Source organism: Furipterus horrens, unplaced genomic scaffold (genome assembly GCF_987537825.1).
Source record: "Furipterus horrens unplaced genomic scaffold, mFurHor1.1.pri manual_scaffold_15, whole genome shotgun sequence".
Taxonomy (NCBI): Eukaryota; Metazoa; Chordata; class Mammalia; order Chiroptera; family Furipteridae; genus Furipterus; species Furipterus horrens.
Genome location: NW_028327185.1, coordinates 9,742,869 through 9,762,431, shown reverse-complemented (window position 1 = coordinate 9,762,431; position 19,563 = coordinate 9,742,869). Strand labels below are relative to the sequence as shown.

The window sequence follows — 19,563 nt, the reverse complement described above, 5'->3', positions numbered from 1 at the left end:
ATGTGCTTAAAAATGTTTTTGTTGTTGTTATTCATTGATTAAGGGCTAGAGCAAGTAAGAAATTAAATGTCTTTCCTCCAAATATAATTGGTTACTAACAGTCCAGTGTCGGATTTGGGGATTTCTAAGATTGGCGAGTGGGTGGTGAGCAAGAATTCAAGCGGGTAATCAGTGGGGAGGGACTACAAAGCTTCAGTTTTGGTTTTTGTACTTGATTAGTGTTCATGCCAGAGACCTTTGTTACTCTTACTGACCAGATAAATGTGTTATATTAAACCAGGTAAGTAGCTTAAACAGAGGAAATTTTACTTGTAAATGTCCCTACAAATTGGCCCATTTTCGTGGGTGGGAGAACAAAAAGGGATTAGCTAACTTTAAATATAAACTAAGTAATTAAAATAACAGGCTAGTTGAAAGGGAAAAATGTCCAGCTTTTGTCAGTATTTTCTGAATCTGAAATGACACTAAGTAGCAAGCTCATGATCGTTGTTATTAGGAGTGTTCTCCCTCCAGAGTGGCATTTCATGACATTAATAGAAAACCCTTTTTCCCCACCCCTCCCCATCTTGAAATTTTCTTTTTTAGGATGTTGGTTCCTGCACACAAGAACCTCTGCTCACAGTGGTAAATACATGGTACCTCTCTTGAAAGGGACATATCCATGTCAGTTTCTTTCACAGCAGAAGATGGCTGCTTTTGAATGGGGAGGAAAGAAGACATTTTTCTTAATATCCTTTTTGTCCCATCTCTAAAATGGATCAGCATCTTGATTGAGGTTTACTTGAGTTTCTCATTTAGACATTGGCAGCTCTCTTTGGGGGCTGCTCTCCAAAACAGTACTTCTACTCAAAAACCATGTCTGATTTAATATAGCCTGCTAATTTAAAAGAAGAGGTGAATTTCATTTACACTTAGACACTTTCTAAAAACAGGGTGAACTTAATTGAAATTTTTCAGTGTTGTTAAGCTATTGTTATAGTAGCTGCCCGACAGTGTAAAAACAGAAGCTGTAAAAACTTATCCCCTGTCTACTTAATCCAGATAGCCTGGATTTAATGAAACTAATAGTATAAAAATGTGTGTGTGTATGTTGTGTGTCTGTGTGGAAGAGAGCGAGTACGTACTTAATTCATAAAAAGGCCTGGAAACAGCTGTTCTAGGTTCTTGTCAATTTTACTGAAAGTCTTGTGCACATGTGAAGTGCCCTCTCTGAATTTAAGATTTGGTTAATACTGGTATATTTTTATAAGATTGAAATTGTGTCCCCATCTTTAACTTAAACGTTTTCATTATCAGGGTCAATGTGCTAAAACCGAAGCGTAACATTTTTAGGCACAGATGGAAAAAAATGTTATTGGTTCCTTGAAAACGTGTGTGTGTGGCGAGGGGAATAGGTCCACAAAAGCATGTATGTCCTTACAAACCAAGCTGTAGAGATCCAGAAAAGAACTTAAATGTTGATCTCAAGATTTCTAAATTGTCAAGATTTACATGGCATTGTGGTGGAACTAGCTAACATTAGAGCTTTTGGTATGTAATAACTATTTGCTATGGACTGATTAAATGTTTCAGAGGATTGTGTTCTTAAATTTTGGGGGATTTTGTTTTTTGTTGTTTTTTTGTTTTGTTTTTAACTGCCTCTCAGATTATATTTAGTAGTTTAAATTTCTTTGCTTTATTATTTCATTAAAGCATAAAAATCTTCAGGTCTCTGATATTTATTTTCACTTGTTCTACTAATTATTTACAAAACACTCTTTGTTAACTTTTATTTTATAAATGTGTAGTATATTAAACGCCTTTAAAATTTTGTTCAATTGAAGCTCATTAACTTTGATTTGCTTTACTGGGATTTTTTAAAAACACACCTTTCCGTGTCGGTGCGTAGCACTTAACCAATCGTTTGTATCCCCTTTCAATCCAATAAACAGAATGGACAAGTCCCTGTGGTTGTGTTAAATCTTGTAAAATCCATTCCTCTGCATGTGTAAGCAGTCCTTTTTTTTTTATCAGACACAACCAATTTGCTGAATTTGACGTCCACATATCTACCTGGAGGTTTTCTTTTTATTTATTTATTTATTTTATTTACTTATTTGTTTATTTTACTTTTAGAGAGAGGGGAAAGGAGAAAGAGAGGGAGAGAAACATCACTGTGTGGTTGCCTCTCACTTGCGCCCCCAACTGGGGACCTGACGTGCAATCTAGTCATGTGCCCTGACTGGGAATCGAACCAGCAACACTTGGCTCGCAGGCCGACGCTCAATCCACTGAGCTACCTGGAGGTTTTAAATGATGCCTAAGGAAGCACTTGCTTTACCTGTTGGGTTAGCTTTTTAAAGAGCTATTATGTGAAATTGTGGATTAACTTAGAAAAATTTACACATCTTGAAAATTTCAACAAACAAAATGATCCTATCACCTCAATACCACTTTGAAGCATCTTAAGTGTCACCATTGACTTTGTGGCAGTGGGCTCTTCTTCAAACTTGAGTGTTGGACTTAATGGGAAACAGTATTCTAACCACAAAGTTAATAAACTCTCCCATCAACGTGTAACTAGCTAGTGCGGGAGACAGGGAAGGACAAATCAATCAAGTTTCTGTTTCTTTTTTGATGTGAGGATTTAGTGGCTGCTTTGGTCATTATATTGATACAACTGGGATCCCTCGTACAATTTAAAACTTTAAACTATACCTTTTAAAGATTTATTTATTTTTAGAGTGGGGAAGGGAGGGAGAGAGACATCAGTGTGTGGTTGCCTCTGCACGCTAACTGGGGACCTGGCCCACAGCCCAGGCACGTGCCCTGACTGGGAATCGAACCAGCAACCCTTAGGTTCGCAGGCCAGTGCTCAATTCACTGAGCCACACCAGCCAGGGCTTTTTTTATTTTTATTTTTAATACAGCAGGAAAACAGATTTTAAGACATTAATTCGGCATGACAATAGGCCATATCAGAATTCAAATTAATGAATGTGTTAAATGTTTTCCATTGAACTTTGAGAATTTTAAGCTACCTTAACACCCCAGGTCATATTGTGTTGCCATTTGACACTCACTTACTGGCGGTTTTTGGGAACCACGGGACTATGCCATGTTACTTCAGCAATGAGACCAGGAATTAAAAGCAGGAGCCAGAAAGGTATTGAGAGGGACTAACCACAACACTGCCCATGTGTCTGGTCACTGAGTAACATTAAGGGACAAGTATTCATTTGGGCAGATGTATTGGGTGCTTACTGTAGGCCAGTCACTGTGGACGAGCCACTTTATACGCATGCTCGTTCAATTCTCAAGGTCGCTTTACGGGGCGCTTGACAAGTTCCCACCATAGAAGTGAGGGGAAGAGGCTAAAACTAACTACCTGGTGTGAAGGAGCTGGGACAGAAGGCTGGGCGCTGAGCTCACATTTTCAAACACACCATACAGTCTTCCTTACACCGAAGATGGCCACTTGCCTTGGAATGAAATTGACCGTTAAAACTCGTCCAAGATAGGCGAAAAGTTTTAGGGCCCACTTCACTGATCCTAGGTAACTGCAGAGTTCATAAAAGGAAAGGCCACTTTGGTAATTGCGTCAGATAATTTTCTCCATACAAAGCAATCAAAACAGAAAAACAGACTTTGGAAGTTTTATAGAGGAAAATCACAAATTTGAATATCTTTCAATTGTTTTCTAAATGTATAGAATAGTGGTTAAAATCACAGGTTTTGGAGTCACTAGACCTGAATATAAATCCTGTCACTTGGTCTGTCACCTCAGACAAGTTGCCCTGTCAAAGCCTGGTTCCCTTACCTGCAAAAGCAGCTCACTATCTTGCCAAACAGCATTGCAGTGTGTAAGAATGCACATCGCAAGATCACAAACCTTTAGGAGTGATTTAAAAGCTAATGTCATAGAGAATGCGGTCAGCAAAATCCGGGATATCGGAGGTTCTACAGAACAAATGATCGCTATGTCAGATGACCCAGTTTCTTTAGCAAATTGCAAGGAAAAAAGAGGAAACCTAAATTTAAGAGACAGTAACCAAATGAAATGTACAGATCTTGTTTGGACCCCCATGTGAACAAACCAGCTGTAAAACGAGTCAGTGGGGTAAATCTGAGCAGCAAATGGGTATTTAGTACCAAGGAATTACTAGTTTATGTGCGACGTTGGCACTGTGGCTGTGTGTTTAAGAGCCTTCATCTTACAGAGGTATGTCAATTACTACATAATGTCCGCTGACTCAGAACACAGGGAGGGGGAAGGTCACAGATGAAACAGGAAGGCCCGAGTTCGATTGCTAGAGGGAGTGAAATAGAACGTTACCAAGTGACAGAGAACTGGCCTTGCCCTGCAAGTCTCCTTCTGATAGAGTAGGTACAGTGACAGCCAGACTTGTGGCTTTTACATGAACCATCAAGTTCGACTCACCCAGTTTGCATCCAATCTGAAATGAGACTGCTGAGGAACTCGAGCGAGAAGATGAGGCTCTAGAACTGGATTCCATGCTATATCCTCGCAGAGACCATCCATTTGAGTGAACTGAACTGTGAAAATAGACAAAGGACTCGGGCTCCTTCCTTGTTCGAACACCAGCCTCTTGCCCCAAGAAGAGCAGATGGAAGGCGAGCTGGGGGCCCCTGGCCCCAGAGGGGGGACCCCAGCCCCGCAGGGCCCCAGGCAGCACAGCCGCAGGCGTCAGAGGGCGGGGGAGCTCCAGCCACGTGGAGCAGCGTCACCCTCAGGCCCCCTGCCCCTGCGGACCTGGCGCACAGGGGCTGCATCAGAAAAAGAGGAGCTGAAGTGCTTGGGAAAGTGGCTCACCTTTGGACGAGGCTCCCGTCTTCCGTGGGAATGGATACAGAGGACACCAAGCAAGCAGCAGAGGAAGCCACTGCCAAACCTCTGAGCTCTAGGCTCCCGGACCTGACCCCCCGCCCGCCCACCGTTCCCCAGTCCGCTTCAGAGGGAAACTGAAGACGAGCTTCTGTCAAGGAGTGTCTTCGGGAGAGCGGCCTGAGCTAGCAGTGAGCCAGCTCAGTGACCAGCTGTGATGGCCGGAGGGCACAGTGCTCACCCCAGCATTTGGGTGACCCTCCGTCGTCAGGCTGCATTTGTGGAACTACAGCAAAACCTTTTGGCTGCTAGCTTTTCCAGCTTTCACCAAGCATGGCTTAAAGCTAAAAGGCTTCACTGACAAACCCGCAGCCAAAATAGCCCACTCTTTGAACGGCCTCATTAAGGGAAGTGTCACAACAAGAATATTCCAATCTTTGTTCCACAGTCAGGTGGCAGAAATCTAGGTGATAAGCACAGAATTTCCAATTTACTTTATCTTGCTGCCTGTTTCTACTAGAACAAGGTGATTTACATTTTGGGGTTAGTGACACCGACTGAGCAAGGATGGGGCTTGCAGCTGCTTCGCTGCTCCTGACCCCAGGGCATCATCCGTTGTCTGTGTGTGAGGTCCTGTGCCAGACGCCTGGGAGGAGTGAGTGTCCTGGCCCTCCAGGGGCGTGCCATCTAGCAGGAGAGACTAGCTGCCCACCAGTGGCTGTAACTCCTGCCAATGAAAAGCAGGGAAAACAAATCTTTACAGCCTTTTAACCAAAGCTTTTCCAGCTGGGGCTTGCCTCCCCTTGCTATCATTTGTAGAGAAGCGCCTAAAAATAAAAACAAAAAACTAGAGTGGTCCCCTTCTCCTGGCTGTGCTACAGACGAGCAATACAAGCATGGTGGTTTTGTATCAGCTCATGCTTCTGAAGGGAAGAGCTCCTGTCCTTCGTTGTGAACAAGGACCTTCCTGATGGGGTCGGCCTCAGCAAGGCACGCCTGACACCAGGTCAGCTGCGAGCCAGAGACCCTCACATAAGCGGGTTTGATTTTGGTTATTGAGAATACTTAAGTAGGAAGACAGGACATTTTGGTCAACAGTCTGGGAGTAGTCTCTCAGTTCTAAGGATTTCAGCTCTCCGACAGTTCCTATTGCTTTAATAGCTTGAACAGAACACTAAGAGGCACTGGAAATGAGGGAGAAAGGTAGAGTGAAGGGACTTCTTTTAAACAGAAGTGCCTCGGAAGGAAAAGATGCAAGCAAAGGAACTTCTATGTTAACAGCTTCTTGGCTCTTGGGCACAAATACAAGATAACCCCAAGGAGCAGTTTCCAAGACCCCAAAGAGGCCCACAGAACCAAGGTGACTGGGCCTCCCAAGTGCGGCCAGAGCACCAGTCCGCCCTTGAAACGCAGGCCTACCTGTATACGGAGTTTTGCTGGCTTCCTGGCTTCCGCAGAGGCCAGATCTCATCCAGGGTTGAAAGTACGTGCAACATTTGATCTTTTGGTAACCACACGCCTTGTTTAGCCGCCCAATTCTGCCTCAACGGAGTGAATAACCCCTTCAGACTCTGCCATAAGACGCAATCATGTTTTGCCTAAATGCCAACACTTAAGATAGCATCAGTAAATCACAGACTAGGGCTGAGAATAAACTGCCAGGTTCACCTTACCCGGCAAACAGAGCTAAAGAAGTTGACTGCTCCCATCAACTGCAAGACCTGACAGCTGTAGCTCCCAGGAACTGAGTCTCATTGAGTATTGCTACATCTATGAAATGGCATGTACTGGACAGCCCAGTTCCGAGCGGTCAGTGCAGGACAGCACACAGGTGACCCGCCACCAAGCAGGCACGCTGAATGGCTGGCTATTCCTGCTCCTACTCTGATGAGCATCTTCTACGGAATCACCTCTCCAAACCCACTAGAAAATGCATCAGAAAGATCAAGAACAATTGGATCGATCGGTCAGTGTACAAACACGAGACCTGGCAGGAGCTGGGGGGAAGGTACAGGTCTGCAGGTGAGCGTGGGGGCACAGTGGCTTTTAAATGAAGGCTCTCGATTCAATTTTTTTTTTTTATTTTCCTTCCTATAAGCAGAAATGACATTGTACCTTGGCAAATGGCTTATAAGATTTCACAAATTCTGTAAAGAAATATGTAATTTTTGAAATGCCATTTTCTGTTAACATTCTTGTGGAAACAGCGTTTAGCTGACAGTCCCATAGAATCTTTAAACTATATCGAATACACAAAGCCACTACGATACGGGCAAAGGGTAACTCACTCTCTTCCTCTGCCCAGATAACTGTGTTGCTGTGGACTCGGACTTTTCAGTCCACCGGATGAGCGGCCCTGCTGTTCTCCTACGTTCTCCCTTGCAGGTGTGCCCCTTATTTCTCTGGGATGCAAGGCTGGGCCGGCAGGCCTGTTCTGACACACAAATTACCATCTTCAACATACAGAGGATGACAAACACCTTCGCATGTTGGGGTTCAGGCTAAAGGTGAGAACCAGAAATCTACAAAAAACTCAATTCACGTTTTTTAAATACTTTATATGGTAAAAATACAGCAAAAATATTTTTTGTTCGGAGGCAAAAATATACTGCTATGGTTACGGCTCTAAGGGTGACTCGGGTAGTCTCTGGCTCCTCGCTGTGCACTGTAGTGTCGGCTGACTTCAACCCCGGCTCTCCAGCTTCAGTCATTTATCAAAGCCAAGATCATACTGTGGAGAGAAGGAATTACAGTTACTAGTGTCTGCTTAGGAATGTCCCACAGAGTCTGGACTGTCCAGATTGTATCCCTGAGGCACAGCAAAGAATACTCATTAGAGTAAAAGAATCACTTATACCTAAAGGAAAGGAAATCCAGATACTAGGGCAGGAAAAAGAAAGAGTAGCAAAGACAGTTACAGGCGTGTTAACAAGCCTTACAGCTAAGAAATAACTAAACCACAGAGCAACTCTCTTAAAGGTCAGACAGAAAACTGGTTCAAAGACATACATAAAAAAAACCCCACTGCAAGAAATTCAGATGAACCCCAAAGTTATGCAATGTGGATGCTAAATCCTGCAGCAGAGCATTGCACCCATCCAACAGAGGCATAAGACCCAGGAAAATGCCAGGAGGATGGTAAACTCACCTATAAAGATACATAAAGAAACAGAGCAGGTGGAAACCAAGCTTGATCATGGCTTCTTTCATGTGTGACTTCAGCTGCCCTCGATTGTGTATTTCTGTTGGATCGAACACTCCCATGTTACCACTTGGCACCATAATGAACCTGATAAAGGATACACACATATTAGAAGGAAAAACAAGTAGTCAGCATAAACATTCAAAACGAAGTAACAAACAGTAATCAACATTTAAAAGTGAACCAGTCATAGCAGTTTTAAATCCAGACCAAATATAGACAGGGTATTATGATGAAGTCACAGGTCGCTACTTAGTTTTCCTTTGAAAGATACAATACTGTTAATGTTTGGTGTAATTTTCCTCCCTCTAAAACAAATACCATAACACTCCAGAGAAGGACATTTAATGCATTGAGACCCTCTTACACATCTTCTATAGAAAATTACTGAACCAATTATATGTACAGCATTTTCCATTAGACACAAATGAAGGGGCCTCCAAAACCAAACCAATTTTATCAAGTTTTTAGAAACTTCTTTATCTAAAAAGTTCTAAATTAATTAATACAATTCCCTTCACTTTTACAACATCTTTATAAGGAAGAATGGTGTCAGACATAATTATTCCCACTTTGCAGATGACAAAAGAGATTCTGCATTCACAATAGAAACCTCATCTTTGATGCTTCTTCTAATCAACAGATAATAGATGGTACCTATTTTAAAAGAGCAATTTAAAGGAGACAACAGGAATGAAAACATGTCCACACAAATACATGCGCATAAATGGTCACAGAAGAATTACTCAGAACAGCCAGAGATTAGAAACAACTCAAATGCCCATCAACTGCAAATGGATAACAAAATGTAGTATATCCATAAAATGGAATCTTATTCAACTATGAAAATGAGTGAAGAACTGATGAACATAGATGAACCTTGAAAATATTGTGCTAAGTGAAAGAAGCCAGTCAGTCCCGGAAAACTGCATACCGATCTCTTTTATATGACATGTCTGTCTGTCCAGAATGGGTAATTTTATAGAGACAGAAAGGAGACAGGCAGCTGCCTGGGGCTGGGGGAGGTGAGGAACTAGGAATGACGCTAACGGGTACAGGGCTGCTTTTTAGGGTGAAGAAAATGTCCTCATATGGATTGTGGTGACGGTTGCTTAAATCTACACATATACTAAATAACAGTGACTAGTAGACTTCAAATGGGTGGACCTGATGCTACCAGTACTCATATTTACATACAAACTCCCTGGACCAAGTTCAAGGTTCTCTGTGACCCATCCCAATGAACATTTGTCTAGTACTAATCCTTCATCTGTGTGATTTCGGCCAAATTAGTCCTTAAACATGCCTTGTGTGTTTGCTCAAGCTTTCCCTCCCACCCCTCCCCTTCTCCTTCACACCCCGGAGCACCCTCTTCCCATTCGCCTCTGTCCAGCCTTACCCATCCTGTAGGGCTCCGCTGAGACGCCACAAGCTCCCTGAAACTGTCCCTTCCACAGTAATCCATCTCTCCTCCCAGCCTCTGGGAACTGCCTCCCACTGCCTCAGCCCACTGCTTGTTTCACCAGCTTATTTGTCATTCAGTGCTTTGCCTCTTTGTCCTGTGGGTAGAGTCCATTTCATATATGTCTGCATCCCCAGGAGCATGAAGTACAGACATCTCAAAAGAGGAAATGATCCACCTGTTGATTTTTTTTAACCTTTTTAAATAGAAGGTAAATTAGTGACCAGGAGACAGTCAATATGCCACTGCTGTTCCCAGGGAATAAACACATACGATCTTTGTCTTTAGAATGATACGAAACAGAACCTGTGGGCATTATTGCTCCCAAATAAAACTTCATAGAGCTTTTCACCACAGCGTGTACCATACACAGGGAAGCCTGCTCGTCCTCAGTCACACTTTCATTCTGGTAGAGGTGACTGATGGCATGCTCTGGGGTGTCATTAAGATCTGAAGTCTCCCAAGTCCCCACGCCCACTCCCAAATCTGTGTTCTGCTTAGTGGGATCAGAGGGCTGCAGGGCTACGTGCACAGTCTGTGGGAATCACCCCTCTCCGGAAGTGCAAGGAATCGGTATTTCCAGAGCTGAGCTGGGGTTAGGGGGCTGGCCTATGGGGTGATCATGGGGGCCCCAGGAGGAACTTAAAAGAAAACAAACAACTCTACCCCTTTGGACCCACCCTCTGGAAAAGAAGTATAGAAATTTTAAAACCTTTCCCCAGTTTAGGTTCTAGTCTCATGAGCATTATAAGACCCACTCACTCCCTCAGCTCCACTACCTTCCATTACCTTTCCACATGCTTCCCATCCCCCCATCCCTCCTTTATTCTTTTCTATGTCCTTCTTATTCGTTTCTTAAATTTTATTTTTCAGTCACAGTTTACATTCAATATTATTCTGTATCAGTTTCAGGTGTACAGCACATTGGTTAGACAATTATACACTTTACGGAGTGTTCCCCCCAATATTTCCAGTACCCACCTGGCACCATACGTAGTTATTACAATATTATAATATGTCCCTCTTATTCTTTCTAGCCAACTTTAAATCTGCCAACGATTTTACCCCTCCCTTCTCCCCAAAAGAACTAGATAGTAATAAAACCTAAAAACTTAGTAAGGCAGCAACATACTATCATGAAATAATCCCAGATTTGACAAGATTATCCCACAGTTCTTCATAAGAAAATATGCAGTATACAACAGCCCACCTAAAATTGTACCCAATTAGTTTCTACTGAGCTGTCTGAACAAACTTCCTAAATTTATTAAGCCAAAATATTGTTATATAATTTGCAGAAAATAATATTTTCTTTGGAGTATTCTAAATACACTCTAATGAAAAACTGCAGTTATAAATAACAAGGACCTTATTATATTCTCAGGCTTTTGATCATTCTTAAAAAAATATTCAAGACAATCAAAAAACTCACAGGTCTTTAGACATCGCAACTAAATATTACATATTGCTACTTGCCCAATATACCAAAGTGAATAAAACGTATGCTGATTTAATGAAGCATTCTGCTGTCATTTATTTTATGACTGGCACGTATTTCATTGGAGAAGAGAAAGCTATTAAAATAAAAAAAAAATTTTTCTTTAAACTGCCCCGACACAGAACAGCACATAAACTCTGCTCACCGATAGATATTCCACGTGGCCACAGGCAGGTTGAGAAGGAAGATGAACCAGTGCAACGAGACGAGCATCAGCACGGCCACGACGCTGTGGCTCACCAGCTCCGGGATCACCCACTGCAAGGCAAGCACGGGGCGCTGCACCGCACCACTACGCGCCTCCCGGGTGCGCGCGGACGCGCCGCGGGCAGCGGAACCAATGAAGGTACAGGGGACTTCCAAGCTAGTGTTTCAAGATATTTTTAGACTCGGGGGTCCCAGATTTGCAGACCGCTCTAGCTGCTTACCCCATGCACATACACCAGGGCACAGCTTAAGAATAATGCACCTACACTTCGGTTATGTTTTAGCCTAAGCAGAGGTTCCAGTTCATCCACTATGACCATTAGGGGGAAAACAGAGTATTGACTTTCTGGTCCTATAATATGCATGCTAAAGCCTCTTACTCTAATTTGGGCTGGGGAATCCACATACATGTTGCCTTTCATGTCAGACTATCAATCTTAATCATTTTTCAATCTCCAGAATCCTGAGGGAAATAATTTCACATTCCTATTCACACACACACACTGGTACTTTAACAATAACAGCTCAAAGTTGTTGAACAAATATGATAATGAACTAGGTAGGATACCAGAGTCCCAGCCTGTTGGCTTTATAGCATCCAATGCCCTTCTCTACGCTTTGTTTACTGGGCAGCACTCTAGTTCTTGTGCATCCACAGGGATTGTGGCCAGTTCTCAAGTCACCAATGGTCTTCTTTCCCCAGCAGTAGTAATTTTTCTTTTAACAGAAGTTAATATTTATGGAGCCAAAAACTGGCACTGCCCACCTGCAGGAGTGAGGGAAATAAAACGCAGAGAGACTGAGCAACGGGCCCAGCTACTCCGCGGCACGGCAGTACGGTGTAAGCCCAGCCATGCTGGCCCCAGGCCTCTCGTATTTAGATTTTTAGGTACTTTTTTTGCAAACAAAGAAGGGGTTTTTCTGGGCCTTAAACCTAATTTCTAACCAACTGGAACTTTTTAATATGTTACATGCATTTTAAAAATGTGACCAACTTAACATAAGTGTGACCAGCAAAACCAAACAAACCTGGAGAGGAATCCTTGAGCTATCCTGTTTATTAGTGTTCAATCTAGGAAAAGTTACCTATACAAATTAACATTAAAAAAACTACTTCCAGTTGAAGGGCTAATTTTCTCATAGAAGAATCCAGATAAGATTTTCTTTGTATTTAGATTTTTATTTTTATAAAAGAAAACTAAAGAGTACCCATCTAAAATATTAAGAAAGCAATAATATTATATAAAAACACACACAACCCATCTGTTTATAGTCATTTTTCTAAAGATGAGAAGGGCTGAAGTTAATTTAGTGTTATATATATCTCAAAAAGTTTTTTAAAAGAATTCTCCAGGCACAGCAGACAAACACAAAATCTTTTATGTAAATCTATCACTATATTAAACCATGTTCTGGAAAATTTGACAGAAAGAAACAAAAAGAAACAGGAAGGAAGGAATATACTTCACTAGAAATTTTAACTTTCCAGGTGTATCTGTATTTCCCTCATGGGCCAGAGAAACTGAAGTGATTGACCATGTGAAAAGACACGGGAATCACTTTCAGGTCAGGCCAAAGCCCCTTGCAGTGTTGTATTTTTACATGACCTTTTATCTGGAAAGCTCTTCTGTCTGCTCATCTCAAATGAATCAGGACCAACTGGTTTCTCTGCATCTAGACAAGTCCTGCAAGTCAGAATATTCTTGCCAATATAACATTCTGACCAGATACCAAAGGTAAAATGGCTTTAAAACAAATCAGCTAATTAATTCCATTTCTCAGCAAGCCACAAAAAGAAGGTTGTCTTTCACTCAATAACAGACAGCTTTTTTTTCCATGAAAAGGGAGGAGGGGCTTTTGACCTAGTCTGAGTAATAGTGTTGTCCACTGGGGGTAAAGGGACAAGGAAGAAGCAGAGTAAAGAAACAAAGTTCCAGGTGAAGTCTTCTAGTGCAGTTTCATGATTTAAAATACTGCAAAACACATAGGTCTACCAACACTCCAACACTCTAACATCAGATAGACATATGTTGATGATCTATAATCATCTCTAACATGGAAAATGGAGAACTGCCTTCAATTCCAGAAAATGAGCAAAGAAATGGCTTACCTTGTTTAATTTCGAGCAACATGATCTAGCATTAATGTAATCACATTCTAAATCAGACAATGTAATTATCTGATGATCAAGATAAGGAATTATTAGACTTCTTTTATAACAATTAAGTATTTAAGTTTCAGAAAGCAATCCCAGTTGCAAGGCAGAATTAGACTTGACTTATAAAAAATGTAGTTATTTCCTTAAAGCTCACTCATTAGACAACACAATTTTCTCATTCATGTCCCTTCAAGAAATGATTTTCACAGAATAATCCTCTCATTATGCTCAATTCTACTGTGACCCATATCAGAACATTCCATCTGAATTCCCTAAATGCCAAACACTGGTTATAAGAAATAGAAAAATAAGACTTTATATATTTCTCTATTTCCAAAACTTTCTGTGATAAACAAAAAAAGGTTGTTATTACAAAATATAAACTCTCAAATAAAAATCTGAAGGACAGATAGACAAAAGGAAAAGTCTTCAACTGGATGACAGTGCCTGGGATTTACTTTAAAATGCTCCATCACCTCCCCCCAAGAGTTGAGAGAAAAGTGAAAAAGAATGGCAAGCCCTGGCCACGTGGCTCAGTTGGCTGGAGCATCTCCTTGTGCACCAAAGCCTGGTGGGTTCACTGCCAGTCAGGGCACATACCTGGGTTATAGGCTTGATCCCTGGTCAGAGCACACACAGGAGGGAAATAATCGATATTTCTCTTTCGCTCTTCCCTCTCTCTCTAAAATCACTAAACATAACATCGGGTAAAAATTTAAAAAAAAAAAAAAAGGCAAAATGTTGAAAATCACTGTAGGTATGTGATAGAACATGGGATTTATTACACTATTCTACTTTTATGTTTGAAAATGTCCAACAATACAAGTATCAACAAAGATTCTCAACTAAATTCTAAACACTTCCATATGGATATTCCCCCATCACCTCAACACAGCTGAAGTCAAGTGTATCACTTTCTCCACGAATTGTTCGCCCTCCACTGTGTTATTTATGTCAAAGACACGTGCATCTTTTGCCCAGGCTCAACACAGGGAAAGCGATGCCTGCCTTCTGTTTCCTATCTCCTGATTAATTGTTACCAGGTCCAAGCAATCACTTCTACCTAGTACTACTCGCATCAAGGCCTCTTTTCACCTGCCCAGGATTAGCTCTCTACTTCAAATCCGTATGAACCCTAATGGGTTCTTAACTTCCAGTCTTTTCTGTTTCCAACCCACTCTGCTGGTTCATCTTCCTAGTATATCACTTTATGTCAACAATTTTCAATGGCTCCCCATTGCCTAGAGGATACAAGAGAAAGCCCTCCACTCCACGCCTAACATCCAAGCCCTCCAAAATCTGACCTAATCCAGCCTTTCCAATCTGAGCTCCTATTTTACAACACGGCCACCATGATCAACCAGGTGCTCCATGTGCTCCTTAACCCCATGGCCCAGAACGTCCTGGGCCTACCTTTGCTCTTGCCTGTGTGATTATATTGAAGAAATACCCATCCCTTTACTTCTCCGCAGGTTTCCTTCAGGGTTCAAAGTCCGGGAAAACTCCTATCCCTCCAGAACGTCTGTCTGCCCCGCCCATTTCCCACCTCTTGGCTCTAAACATTAAGCTAGTGCAACTATCCAAAAATCCAGTAACACAATATGCCGAATTTCATCAAAACACACCCTGAATGTACCTTAATGTCTAAGTCAAGTATTCCACCTAATGCTTTTCTATGTATGTATATTAAATCGGTATAAGCCGAGGCTATTTTAAAACATGAAGCCTAATTTTCCGAACTGCAAAAAGAGAAACCCAAGTTTCACTTCCCTGAGCGTAAGCGCCAGTTCCTTATGTCACAGGAGGCACAGAGGTCATCGAAACGCAGGCAGACGATGCTGCCCTTTCCCTCAGTTCCCCAAACCTCATAAAACTCAGGATCTCATTAGAAAACATCGGAAAAGGCAAAAACTGCTGCTGCTCCGGGGGAGAGGAAGGCAGAGCGATATTTACTGAACATTCGCCCCGGGACAGGCCATGTCCTAGGTGCTGAGCACCTGTTCTCACTGCACGCACACCTTTCTGGGAAGTACACATTTCCCCACATTTTAAAGAGAAGGAAACTAAGGCTTAGGGAGGTGAAGTAATGTGCGATACAGGAATCCAGCTAAGCAAGGAGTCCCGATTTCCCCTTCTCTCTCGCACCGCAACAGGCTGCGTTTCCGCAATCAGGCGTGAAGCCACAGTGGACGACGACCCTACAGCCAGGACACCGGGGCAGACGCAACGTTTCAACCTGTCGGAAAGGGGCCCGTGGGATTTCCAAGGAAAGACGAAAAATGCAGAGCTTCCCGTGCGTTTTCTCCCTAGCTCATAGCTAACGATTTAAATGAATTGGGCGTCAGCGAAGACCTCGTGCTTCCGCAAGAGCAGAGGCGAGTTGGGGCCCACACAGCTTCGAGGTTCAATAACCGTTGTTGTCGGCCTGGAAATGCAGCGGAAATACGCTGTAACTAACACGAGGGGCTACACGAGATACTGAAGTTTTAAACGGGGACAAGCCCAGAGGAGCGTACAAGTTGAGAAACGACTGGGAACTGTACCACGTGTATAGTTACTAAATGCACAGATGTGCAATCCCCGGGGGCAACCAGAATAACCAACTGCAGATGGTTTTTAGAAATACATCCTTCCCAACACCCCCTGCAAGACGGCATCGCGAAGGAGGTACTTCGCTCGTGTTCGAAAGGAGTCAGCTCCTGCCCGGGAAAGGGGCCCCGATTAAGCTCCAGCCCCCGCGAGAACAAAGGGGCGGCGGCCGTGGTGGGGCCTGGAGAATGATCAGGGGCAGCAAATCGCCTCGGCTCGCCCCAGCGCCCGCTGTCCCGCAGCGGGCACCCCCAGGACGGGGGCAGTCGCTCCCGGGACCCCCGCATCCGACCAAGCACCGGGCCCGAGGCATCTCCAAGAAAACTCCCGACCATGGCTCTCGAGGGCCAACAAGGAGGCAAAGCGCGACCCTTCTCCTCTGAAGACCTGGCAAGGAAGGCCAAGAGCCTGCCCCGCTCAGGGCAGGGCTGCTCCCGCCATCGTCGCGGCGAGCGGCGGCGGGCAGGCCCGGCCGGGGCGCCATGGCCGGCACCTGAGCAGGGCAGGCGGGGCAGAGGAGGGCCGCAAGGCTCTCCTCTCGCCCCGGCCTGCCACCCGGGTCCCAGGAGCCGGCGCCTAGGGACACGCTCCCGCCGCACCCAGCTTCCCACGCACCTGCCCGGGTCCCCACCCGGGCCCAACCTCAGCCCCGTCCCTCCAGCGGCGGGCCCCGGGGAAGCCCCCGCCCGCCTCAGGCAAGGATACGAAGTACACGGAGAGGAAGATGAGCGCGCAACAGTCGATGAGCGAGAAGACGAACACCACCGCCTCCATCCTCTGCCGCCGCGGCTCCTTCCGTCAAACCGGCTGGGGTGCCCTGCCCCGCCCCACCCCGCCCCTGATAGGCCCTCTGCTCCCCCATGCCAGGGCTTGTAATCTACTCCGTGGGAGCGCGGCATGCGGGGAATTGTAGTCCATTTGCTAAACGGACTGCCTTAATTCTGATGCATGCTGGGAAATGTAGTCATTAGCACGAATAACTATCAAAGAGGTGAGCAAGGCCTCTACTCGGAATCTAATTATTTCAAGAAGTTGTGACAAGGAATTAATCAACGAGTACTTACTGAACGCCCGCAATCTGCTAGATACCCAGTAGACTTCCTTTGTTATATAACAAATTTTCTTTAGATTCTGTGCTGGGCCGACTGGATTCCTCAGCTTGGGCAAGGTAAGAGGTTTTCATCTCAAAGCACAGATGTATGTATTCTCAACACTCTTGGCTTGACAGTTGAGACTCGCCTTTCCTGATCTCAGTTTCCCCGGAAATTTCACAATCCCTTGCTTATTCTCTGTTACAGTGACGTTTCTCTCCACGTTAGAGTTTAATATCTTTGACATTTGAATATGTTATCTTCTTCATTCAATTAACAAATATGTACTGATTCCGCCACCTCTTCTAGGCCAAGAATTTCTCTAGACTCCAGAAATGCAAAATGAACGAGGCAGACAAGATGGTGCTCTCGCTGGGTGGGTAGAACAAGCAATAAAGTACCAACTAAATACAGAAGAAGAATAAAATGATTATTTTAAAGGATTATAAGCTCAATGAGCAAATTATAGCAAAGTCATATATTCATTCAACCAATATTTTCTGAGCAGTTAGTATATACCAGGTCCTGGACTTTAGGGATGCATGATGAATATGGGAGAAAAAGTTCCTACATTTCTGTAGCTTACATTACAGTGAGGGAGACACACACCCCCACACACAAATCTATTAATGACAGACAGTTTCAAGTACTTGGCAAATGATGGGGGAAGGGTGGGAAGACACTGGGAGAGTGGGTGATCAGAGAAAGCCAGGCTGGAAATGACATTTGAGATGAAATCTGAATAGCTACATGAAGATTTGCAGGCAACCCTGGCTGGTTTGGCTCAGTGGATTGAGCGTCGGCCTGCGAGCTAAGTGTCGCTGGTTCGATCTTCCAGTCAGGGCACATCAGAGAAGGAAAACTCTGACTCCAAAAAACCTCCGCTGCCTTGCGGCATACCTCTTCAGGGGAAAGGCTAAGGGAGTAAACCCCGACAGAAAATCCGGAGCCGGAGTCCCTAAGGCGGTTTGACGTTGTAGTCAACACCGGCAACTCCTGCGGCGCACCTGAAGCCAAGCTGTATTGACTCCGTCTTTCCCTTGGACCCTTCAGCTGCGAAGAGAGGGGGGGTCTGCTGCATGGGCAACAGCAGACCCTCCATATCACCCTGCCCAGGCTCTGTAGCTTCAGCTTCACTGGAGAGGACACTCCAGCATCATCGCAAGATGTCGATTCAACACGGGAGGAGACAGATACCGTGTCACTCCCGAGTCGGACTGCACAACCATTCTCGGCGGTGCAGATAGACTCTTAAGAAGCTACACCATCGTCTCTCGAGACGGACGGCTGCCGACATATATTCAGACGGTGGGTATAGTGACTGCAAAGACCCAACTGCTCATAGAAACCTGCTGTGTTTAAGGAATAGAGAAAAAGGCCAATGTGGCTGAAGTACAATACAGTGGATAAGGGGGAGAGAACCTTGGGAGGCCAGAGACGGGGAGGACAAGGCCACACGAGTCTTGTGGACCCCTGGCAAGAAGTGTGACTTTTATTCTAATACAATGCTACACCACTGGAGAGTTTTAAGTATGGAAGTACCTTGTTCTGATTTACATTTTGAAAATATCCTTCTGTTTGGTGCGCTGAATGTAGGAAAGAGACATGTTTGTCTGCAAGGAGCTCAATTAGGAGAGAAGAGGATGAATCAGGGAATTTGAATGAAAGCAAAACCAACTGGATTTGCCTGACACAACATAGATTCATAGGATCATAAGGGGTTCATAGGTTAAAGCTAAATGGACTGTTAACAGATTACTTATAAGCCAGCTGCCATTACACTCCCGCTGCACCTTGTACACACCTCTCGTGGAGCATTCATCACATTGTCTTCATTACATGCCTAGTCAGCCGCACCTTAGATTATGATAACAGTAACTGATTTTATTAGTTTGTGTACCCCTAATGTCTTCTATTCTGTAAAGAGCTGGCGTTTAATAAATGTCCACCAACTGAATGACCCATATTGTCTATTAGGAGCGATTTTATTAAAACTAGTCCAGACTTTATTAAACACATAAAACGATAAAACTCCTATAGAAAACATAGAGGAAAGTTTCATGATATTGGGTTTGGCAGTGATTTATTGTTTATGACACAAAGGCACTGGCAACAAAAGCAAAAATAGATGAATGACACCACATCAGACTTTAAAACTTCTGTGTGTCAAGGGAAACAACTGATACAGTAAAGAGGCTAAGTAATGGAGGAAAATATTTGAAATCATACATCTGTTAAAGAATTAACATTCAGAATTAATAAAGAACTCTTACAACTCAATGCCAAAAAAACCTCCAATAACCTAATTACAAAACGAACAAGGCTCAAATGGACATTTCTCCAAAGATGTACAAATAGCCAGCAAGCATATGAGAGGATGCGCAACATCATTAATCATTAGAGAAAGGAAAACCGAACCCATAATGGTGATGGATGTTAATTAGACTTATTGTGGCGATCACTTCACAATATATGCAAATAGTTTATCATGCTATACCCCTGAAACTAATGAATATTCTGTGTCAGTCATA

General features: G+C 43.6%; 1 protein-coding gene across 1 annotated transcript; it reads right to left on the bottom strand.

Annotated features, from left to right (window-relative positions):
* Positions 1-7,362: 7,362 nt before the first annotated feature.
* CNIH4 (cornichon family member 4) lies at positions 7,363-16,762 on the bottom strand. The gene is made up of 5 exons (XM_090263380.1): positions 16,647-16,762; positions 13,305-13,373; positions 11,133-11,245; positions 7,974-8,114; positions 7,363-7,556 (listed from the first exon to the last, which is right to left on the bottom strand). Exons 1-5 carry the CDS (start codon positions 16,713-16,715, stop codon positions 7,529-7,531), a joined length of 420 nt encoding a protein of 139 aa, XP_090119506.1. The 5' UTR covers positions 16,716-16,762; the 3' UTR covers positions 7,363-7,528.
* Positions 16,763-19,563: the final 2,801 nt, after the last annotated feature.